The following is a 10,105-nucleotide window of genomic DNA, read 5'->3' on the forward strand; positions in this document are numbered from 1 at the left end:
GCAACTGCGTCCATTAAAAGAAAGCAAGTTTAATCTTGCTTCATTTTCCTTTATGCACTCAAATAAATCCCTATATACAAATGGGATTTTCATGTGTGACTTATTATGAGAGCTTGGATCTGTCCCAAATGAAGACTGAAACACCATAAGGAGCAATAACTGTGCTGGACTATAGACATGACCCATTTAAGTTCTTGTGAGACTTCTCACTAGGTCATTTTGTAGCTTTATTTCATCCTCTGGCTGTCTTTTTGTGTTCTTCAGGTGGGTCTAAATGAAACAACCATAAAAGACTCAGACAAAGTTATTATACCACAGGCAGGATTCAGGCCACTCCTTAAATATACAAACACACAGCACGTGCCTCACACATCCATCTGTCTACAACAGCTGCGCCGGACACCAGCAGTGGTGAGGCACAGATAAATGTGTCTGACGGACGTCCGCCACAGATCCAGGTGAGCCCAGCTCATCTCCAAGGGGAACGGACATTAATTAGGCCCAGTGTTGAACTACACAGATGGGACAGATGCCGAGCCATCAGTCAATTTTACCTCCAGTGCAGCTGAAGTTTAATCTACATGACTCTGAGTTCAGCAGACAGAGAAAGGGTTTTTGGTAAAGGGTAGGGCGGCTGCTTGAAGGGAAATGTGGTTCAGAAAAAAAGGAATTATGGAATGAGTTCAAAGGCCAGGAGTTTTGCCAGAAGCCCTATAAGCAAAAGAGCTAGGTAGATAGGAGGATCCAAAACTTTGTGGAAAATGTTCACTGAGGAACTGAGAAACAATATTTCTGTTTTTACTGTATCAAATAAATAGCTATAACATATCTCTAAAAGTGGGTAGTAAAATGATGAGCTGTCAACTTAACAAAAAGTAATTATTTTCCAGATAATATTTGTAAAAATAATTTTTGCTTCAGGACAGTGACAAAATAAAATCTCATTATTTACATTTTAAAAACAAAATGTTTTCTTTGTAATAGCATGATAAATATTTTTTTTCATATAGTAAAAATTGGTATTTGTACATGAAAATATATACAGATCATCACATACTATAGTCACGTAAATTCCTTATAGGTAAACAAACTTGCCCAATAAAGCTTTTGATTAAGACACACACACAAAAAAAGAGTAGACTGGTGTTTAGAGGAGTTCTTAAGTGGAACCTCAGGTCCACTGATGAGAGGTCCAATTGAAGAAGCACTAAAACCCAAACAATTATAAAGAGAGCAAAATAAAAAGCCTCTCTCAAAAAAGCAAGTAGGCAATCTTTCATCTCCTTATTGCAACCACCGCTCTCCATTAGAGCAGTACGGCAACAGTTGTGCGTCCCACAGAATACTGTTGAGCTCAGTAGATTTATGTGTTCTTGTAATACAGCAAAGTTCAAATCCAACTCAGGGAAACACTCATGATTTTTGGGGCCAATGATTGCAATATGCTATTAAATGGAAAAAAGTGGGACATTTCCCAGTAACTTCTGAGAAAACTACTGTAAGTGCAAGGGTTTTTGTTTTTTCATAAGCTGATAATATCAGCAAACAAAAGTGTCTAATCACAAACCAAATGTTCTCTTACCTCACTGTCTGCTGCCTGACAAATGCAAACATGTAACATAAATGTCATGGTTCTAGGGTGACATGAGGTGTCTCGTCTCCCCTCAACTTCCTAAATAAATACCAATATATTTAATATATAGCCATTTATACAGTGTACAAATGCTAAAAAAAACAATTAAATTAATTTAAAATTAGCTACTTTTATACTGCACTGATCATGAAAGAATGAAAACGTAATGATAACAGTACTACTACTACTGCTGCTGCTAATAATAATAATAATAATAATAATCTTCCTGGGGGTCCATAGATTCTTCTCTTGAGAAAAAGCAACTAACAGTGAGAAAAATATCATGATCAGCTAATGGCACCACAAAAACACAGTCCAAACCATTTGCAACTATCCTGAGCTGTGACGTCAGAGACAGCAGACAGGGAAAAACCTCTCCAAAAATCCACTGGCCACTGGTAAAACATTTACTAGGACTATAATACAATGAAATATCAACATATACTGAACGTAATTTTTGAATTATATATGTTTATATCTATAGATGTTTTACCTAATAATCTTTCCTCCCTGTCCAAAATCTTCACATTCCTGTCTTCAGATGAGTGATCCTAGTCATTTCAGTCCAGATACACCAGATCTTCTATCACCACCATCTTGAATAAATTCTACAAAACTCAATGTCATGTTGTCTCACTATCCTGCTAAATTATGATAACAAATGTCTGACTTTTTATCACCAGCAAAATCAACCCTTTTGTTAATATTTTTGCAATGCAACAAAGCGATGAGAATACAAATGTATGGTTGTGGACATGCAGAAGCACAGAGCTGCATTACCAAAAACGTGATGTAAAATATTTATCTGTCTCTGGTGGGGCATAGGTTGTTGCTGAAGCCCAATCACTGAATAACCCAAGAGACTGCAGAAGGAAGACTAGACTAGTAATATCATGTGAAATAAAAAAAAAAAAATCAAACACAAAGGGTTGATTATTACAAACAATTCATCTCAACAGATTAAAGCAGACTGATGCTATGATGAAGACACAGGCTTGTAATATTTTCCAAAAAGCCTACCCGGCCTGTTCTCCAGCTGTCTGGAGAAAGAGGAAACATCTTTCATCTTTCTGTCCATGGATTGATGCCAAAATGTTAAGAGCTCACTCAATCTTTTATGAGGCCAGCTTTGGATTTAGCGCCGCTTTGTTTCTACATCTTTCCGTTTGGCAGAGGGAACCTCAACCAATATACTCACACCACAAATTTAATTAGACGCACTCAATGCAGTCATGCCGAACCTCAGCAACACTTTTGGCCACTTGTGGCTATTCAAAAAAATAAAATCAGATGTCAACATGTCTGAAACAATTAGTTTGTTTTAAGAGAACAGGTGAAGAATATTTCCAGTCAAAACACAATGACTTGCAGTTTCAAACATGATTAGCTTTCCTGTCAGGTGTCAGGTGGCATGTAAATTTTGCACCCAGTAAATGAGCTGTTTTCAATGACATCATTGATGAATCACTGACTGACTGAATCACTGATTGACTGATGACTTCTAGCAACCTTATTAACAAATCGCTGCACACTGCTCCCATCCATAAAAGACACTACGGTGTAATTTAGACAGAAATAAGGACTTGTCTCAAGCAATCGGGTTGCATGTGAGTCGAGGCACAAATAATTGTAATAAAGTTAAAGTAGGCTCTCAAATAGTCTAATATTTGCCAAGTTCTCAAATTTTGACTCAAGATATTTTACCTTTAGTCTGCTGTACTCTGCAGCAGACCCTTGGTCCACTCCGGTTATATAGATGCCCAGAGCATACTCAGCACCTCCACGGATCATCAAACCCAGAGATCGCCCATCATCCAGTGAGATATTCACCTGAGGAGAGAACACACACATTTGTTACACACATCAGTTATTTCTCAGCACATAAAGACTCGTTCACCTAGATATCATACTATAGAGACTATTTAAAGTGTCTTTAAATAAACTGTGTCTAGCAAATACAAAAACGTCCAAACCGATTTAAAGGTGACAATTTAATTGATGTTCAATGAATAAAAAAACAGATATAATACAGATAAACAAATGATAAAGCTTCGCTTAATGAATATTAGATCTCTTTCTACGAAAGCGCTTTTTGTGATCACAGATCATAACCTAGACATGTTAAGTTTGACAGAAACCTGGCTAAAACCAGATACTTACATTACTTTGAAGGAGGTAGTGGGGGGGGGGGGGGGGGGGGGGGGGTCTAATGTTATTTCATGCATTCTAAATTATTAACACTGTTAAAGAGTTGGATTCTCATGCTAAACATGGCCAAAGTTTCAAAAAAACATATTACATATATGAGTTGTACGTATTACGGAGTATTTTTGTGCCTAATACACTCCTTCTGGGTTCCGATAATGGCATCATGAAGGGCGGAATTCCTTGTATGGGCACCAGAGCGAGAGCTTTAACGTGCTTCATTCAGGTTATGGAAGTCGTCGGCAGTGCTGCAGAGGAGTTCTGACTTTTCAGATGTCCCACAGATTCGTCATTTCGTCAAACCTCAAACATTAAACTAGTTAACCTTACTAGAGACATTATAAGGAGGGGAGACTTACTACTAGAATATATTTAAAGAGAAAAAAAGTAGCGCTAAATATGGCAGCTGTAGACCGACTTACAGCTAAATAAGCAAAGCAATGCTCAATATGGTGACTGTAAGAATGAAAAGGCTTACAGCTAAAAGAGCCAATCACCTGTTTGTTCAATCTAGAATATGCATAAGCATTATAGCTGAATCAAGCTGAAAATGTTTTTTTTTTGTGATTTGAGCTAAAGCAGCACAATATACAATATCAAACAATTTCAAATTGTGTCTGATTTTATTCCCGATTTATGGAAGTGTAGCAATTTTGGATATTTCAGTCATTCCCCATTCAAGTAGATTCGAATGTTTGATTGACTGGATATAGTTCCCAAGATGGCGGACTTTTTAAAAACTTTAGCGGACTTTTTAAAAACTTTTTCATGAAAAGATACAGGGAAAAAAAAGGTTTCCACAAAAAAATGAAGCAGCACAACTGTTTTCAACATTGATAATTAGAAGAAATTTCTTGAGCACCAAACCGGCATATTAGAATGATTTCTAAAGTATCACGTGACACCGAAGACTGGAGTAATGGCTGCTGAAAATTTAGCTTTGCCATCATTGGAATACATTACATTTTAAATATATTTTAAATTAGAAAACTGTTATTTTAATTTGTAATAATATTTGATCAAATAAATGCAGCCTTGGTGAGCATAAGAGACTTCTTTCAAAAACATACAGAAAATTCATACCAACTTTGAACGGTAGTTTATAGACAGAACATGATATCATTGTTGACAGATTTTATTATGGAAGGTTATTATGAAAATTTCACCATTCAAGTAAGTAGGAGCTGCTTGAAAATACCTGGAGGCGTTACCAAAATGGCCACGTCCATGATTTGCCTTAAAGGGATGCATCCACAGCCTCACAGAACTAAAACACCAGTTTGAACTAATTATTCAACACTCTTAAGAAAAATGGTTCTAAACAGTACCAGAAAAGGGTTCTTCAGCTTGTAACAATAGCAGAACCCTTTTTGGTGCTAAATAGAACCCTTTTTATAGGGTTCCATAAAGAACCATGCTTTGAAAGTGCTATATAGAACCTTAATGGTGCTATAAATAACCTTTTTAATGATAGTTTATTTTTATTAATATTAGTATATTTATATAATTAATATTAGTTTTATTAATATTATTTGAATAACTTATTTATTACTATTGTATTTTTACCCCTATCTGCCTGATCTTATAATATTTTATATTTATATCTATTAAGGTTTTCATAAAAACAACAACAGCATGTTGTGTCAATTAGGTATTTTTATTTTATTTTATGACATGTGAAATTGTAGCAAAAATGACAAGTGATTTTAACAACCGTTATTAGCAGAATACATTAATAAATGACAATTGACATTGAGCATAAATAAATACAGATGTAAAACAAAAATAGAAACAGAAAACAGTGAAATGAAGACCAAGTTCTAGTGAAATACTGTATTTTCACAATCCTCTATGATGCCTGTAAGCCCATCATTATGTGTATTTGTGACCCTGTCTGTGAAATTCAGGCTAAAGTCTCAAAATCTAATTATGAGATAACAAGCATCAAAATATGATTTCAATCTTTGACATGGCCTTACTCAGTTAATATCAAGGTTACATTTTCACAGTCCTTTATAATGTTCTTTACATTATAAAGGACGATTTTATGTAAAACAGTAAATCACAAACACACACACACAAAGACTTTAGCTGGGTTTTCACAGGCAGAAGAGTCACATTTTGGTGGGATTGAATGGCAGTTTCTCTCTGTAGATGATGAGGTTGCAACAAGCATCAAAATATGATTTCAATCTTTGACATGGCCTTACTCAGTTAATATCAAGGTTACATTTTCACAGAATGTTCTTTACATTATAAAGGACGATTTTATGTAAAACAGTAAATCACACACACACACACACACACAAAGACTTTAGCTGGGTTTTCACAGGCAGAAGAGTCACATTTTGGTGGGATTGAATGGCAGTTTCTCTCTGTAGATGATGAGGTTGTAAGATGTGACAGCATCTGAAATGCACAATTGAGTTTAGAGTTACAATGTGCCTCCTTCCATTTGTTTATGTAAAAACAATTGTTTATGAAGGCCAAAAGTAGTATGTGAGCACTTCACAATGTTATGTTTATGCATTAACCCAAGTAATAAAAAAAAAAAATAATAAATAAATCTTAACAATATGGACCATAAATTAAATATATTTGTTACTTAGTGGAGATGGAGAAAGAAGTATCCTTAACTGAACAGAGCTGGTCGCACTTACACTTACAGAGATAAATACATGATTGGTAGGAAACCAGTCACAGTTTAAAAGTTGAAAATAATAGACATTTTAAGAAAGAAATCATTTACCTGTTGAGAGTGTGTTGACAGTCTGTGTAGTTGGATGGCTGAAGTCCAAAAAATCAGTAATTCAGGGGGGAAATCAGAGGGAGGGGGATTTACATTAAAATAACAACAACAGCAATAACAGCAGCAACAACATATTGTGTGAATCAGGTACTTTTTTATTGACGTGAAATTGTAGCGATAATGTCAGTGCTCTTAACAACAGTTGACACTTGACATTGAACATGAATAAATACATAAAAAAGTGAAGACAAAGTTCCAGTTAAATATCTTTACAATCCTATATGATGCCTTTAAGTCCATCATTTTGGTGTGACTGAGTGGCAGTTTCACTCTGCAGATGGTGAGGTTGTGGGATGTGATGCATCTGAAATACACAATTGAGTTTAGAGTTGTCCATTTGTTTATGTAAAAACTATAATGTTTATGAAGGCCAAAAGCAAAAATGGACAGAATGTGAGCCCTTCAAAATGTCAAAAGAAAAAAGTGATATAAAGTCATGGGATAGCTTTAATATTTTTTTGTGACTAGGTATGTTTATGCATAAACGTTAATTATATTAAATTTACATTTAATTATTTAGCAGACACTTCTATTCAAAGCGACTTAATGAGGGTAATAGAAGCAATCAACATGACAAAAGAGCAACAATATAATTGTTGTGACAAATCCCGGTTAGTTTAACACAGTACACATAGCAAGGTTTTTTATTTTATTTTTTATAATAGATAAACAGAATAAAAAGTAGATATAATAGACAGAGCTAGTGTTAGAGGGTCAATTATTATTATTTTTTATAATAATTCAAGAGAAAACAAGCAGATAGAATAGAAATAGAATAGAGTTCTAGTGTTAAATTAAATAAAAAAAATTCTAACAATATGTATTATAAATTCAGTGTCTCTGTTACTTACTTAGTGGAGAAGGATCCTCAGCTTAACAGAGCTGCTCACACTTACATATGACCAAAAAACTAAAAAGAGAAAAGAACATGTTTGTTTGGATCCCAGTTACAATTTTAAAGTTAAATTTGTATTTAAATTAAAGAATGAAATCATTTACCTGTTGAGAGTGTGTTGACAGTCTGTAGTTGGATCACTGAGCTCCAGAAAATCAGTAATGAGGAGTTTTAACGGTTACAGATTTAAAAAACAAAAAGGGCGGGGAAAAATAACCCTAAACTCTTAACACAAAGAACCATTTCAGCATAAAAGGGTTCTTCAGGATGCTATGGATCTAAATAGAACTGTTACTCCATGTAAAGAACCTTTAAAGAACCATCTTTTTTTAGAGTGAAGCTTCAGCAAGAAAGTAACACTCAAGAAACAAAAAAACATGGAGATGTAGGCAGATAGGAAAGAGAGTGAGAGTGAAAATGAGGGCATCTGACAGAGCTTTAGTGAATAAACCATAAGCCAGTGTCTCTTCATCACAGAGGCAAAGGACACACCTGACATTTCTGTGCTGAGCCTCAGCAGACGTAGCCCTCCTCTTCCAATAAGAACGTGTAGCAATCATATTCCACACTCCTTCCTGACCAGACGCCAAATGAGACCTGTGCTGACCTGGATATAATGAGTGGTGACACAGTCGGCGATGACTAAACAATGGCCTCACAGCCTTTAACATGGACGGGTCGGCTTATTCATTCTAAGCAATGCAAATCTGCCACCACAGTCACAAACACTAAAAGCTGACAATAAAAGAATTTTAAAATGAAAATGGTGGAAAGGTTATAACCAAAAGGGTCAAGGTTTGGCTAGTTAGCATAACCCTGTTTGCCTCTGTTGGTAGATGCTGTAACGACACCATTATAGTGCTAAAAGGTATCTTTCTTCATTGAAATCCATTCACAATTTACTGTGTATTCTTATTAATCAAAATGTGTACTCCTAAGTATATATTATACACAAAGATGACACACAATTGTATTTATATTTTTCCAGTCTGCCACCTTTTATTCACAGTCACTATTGAAGGGACTATGTTAAGTGCCCCATCAGCCAATCAGTATTGTTGTGATGTCATTTTTACCTGTAGCTCCAGAGTTATTATGCTGCCTTCAGGTGCATCAGGGAAACTTGTAGCAATAATACCCAACTCATAGGTACAGGTCATGTCACACATTCAAGTCAAAAGATAACACAAAAGTAGCCTAAACAAAACAAAGGAATATTGTTTATTGTGAACAATACACCCAAAAATAACTACAACTGAATGCAAAATGATTCAAAATGATTAATTTCTATTATTTATTTTCACATGGTATCAAACGTGTTTGTGAAACATGAAGTAAACCATGAATGATGAGTATGTAACTTCAGGTGTTTTGTACATCACATCTTTTGAAAAACTCAAAACACAATCATTATAATTCACTACAGAGTTGATAACTGCTCACTGATACTATATAGAGATTATAGATAATTGATATCATCTACATTAAAGATAACTTTTTCTGCAAGGTTTAAATAGTTATCCAATATGGTTTTGTTTGATCGTTCATGTGTTCTGAACTTACAATATTTTACTTGACTTGAAGGGCAAATTAGTCACGTGGAATTTATGGCTCAGATATAGATCTGTGGTCTCATGAGCAAAGATGGCAGATTTCAAGTCGAGTACTTCCATAGTACTTCCAGACTATAGAGCTATAAAATTAATACAAAATGTGGATAAGATAGCTCAGAACATTTTTTTATCTTTGTAAGAATGTAATAAGAAATGTTCATATTTAAATCTCTTGCTATTGATCACAGACATGGTATCTAGAAGAGACACATGTGAGACTTCTGAGAAATCTGAGATAAACGAGACAAAAGTACTAATAAAAATAGGAAAAATATCAAAAAGATCTCATTTGTGATATTACATTTTCAAAAAAATGATGATATCCCAGAGATTATCAATTAAGGACTCAATTGCAGGAGAAATGGTTATTTATTTTAATAAAAATGAAACAAAACTCAAACCACCCCGAGGGGGAAAAACAGACAGGCAGGCTCAAAACGGCACTCCATGCAGACATATAACACACACAATGAGAAATGACAGATCAGCACAGGACGACAGACACAAGGAGAATAAATAGGAACCAAACGAGGAGGCTAACGAGGGAGACACAGGTGGAGCAACTTAAACAATAACGAGGTAACAAGATGGGAGGGGCCAGACAATAGACAGGAGAGAGCACATGGCAACAGACAAACACAACACAAGCCATGTGCTCCCAGAACACAGTCATCTGGTGGCCCTCCTGGGCACACCCGCTGAAGACTGTGACAGTTTTTGGATGTAAAACATCACAACTGCAAATTAATGGAATCTACAAACAAACCAGCTGTTAATATAGCACAACTGTACAGGTATCCCATAATACTTTACATACTGCAATCATAAAACACTTTGAATTTTATAGGTGACTTTTCAGGTTAAAGTGAAAAGAAATACCATAAAAAACATTATAATTCAGTTTTACGAGGATTAATAATTAAACACAATGTTTATCTGTCACAGTTTCA

General features: G+C 35.1%; 1 protein-coding gene across 1 annotated transcript in view; it reads right to left on the minus strand.

Annotated features, from left to right (window-relative positions):
* Nucleotides 1–8,702, minus strand: part of LOC107587423 (whirlin-like) — a 32,535-nt gene extending 23,833 nt beyond the window's left edge. The window contains exons 1-2 of the mRNA XM_016275223.1: nt 8,619–8,702; nt 3,338–3,463 (exon numbers count right to left, since the gene is read on the minus strand). Coding sequence (XP_016130709.1) covers nt 3,338–3,463; nt 8,619–8,702 — 210 coding nt within the window. The remainder of the gene's footprint in view (nt 1–3,337; nt 3,464–8,618) is intronic.
* Between the last annotated feature and the right edge of the window lie 1,403 nt (nt 8,703–10,105).

This window comes from Sinocyclocheilus grahami, unplaced genomic scaffold (assembly GCF_001515645.1).
Source record: "Sinocyclocheilus grahami isolate Dianchi unplaced genomic scaffold, SAMN03320097.WGS_v1.1 scaffold92.1, whole genome shotgun sequence".
NCBI classification, from domain to species: Eukaryota; Metazoa; Chordata; class Actinopteri; order Cypriniformes; family Cyprinidae; genus Sinocyclocheilus; species Sinocyclocheilus grahami.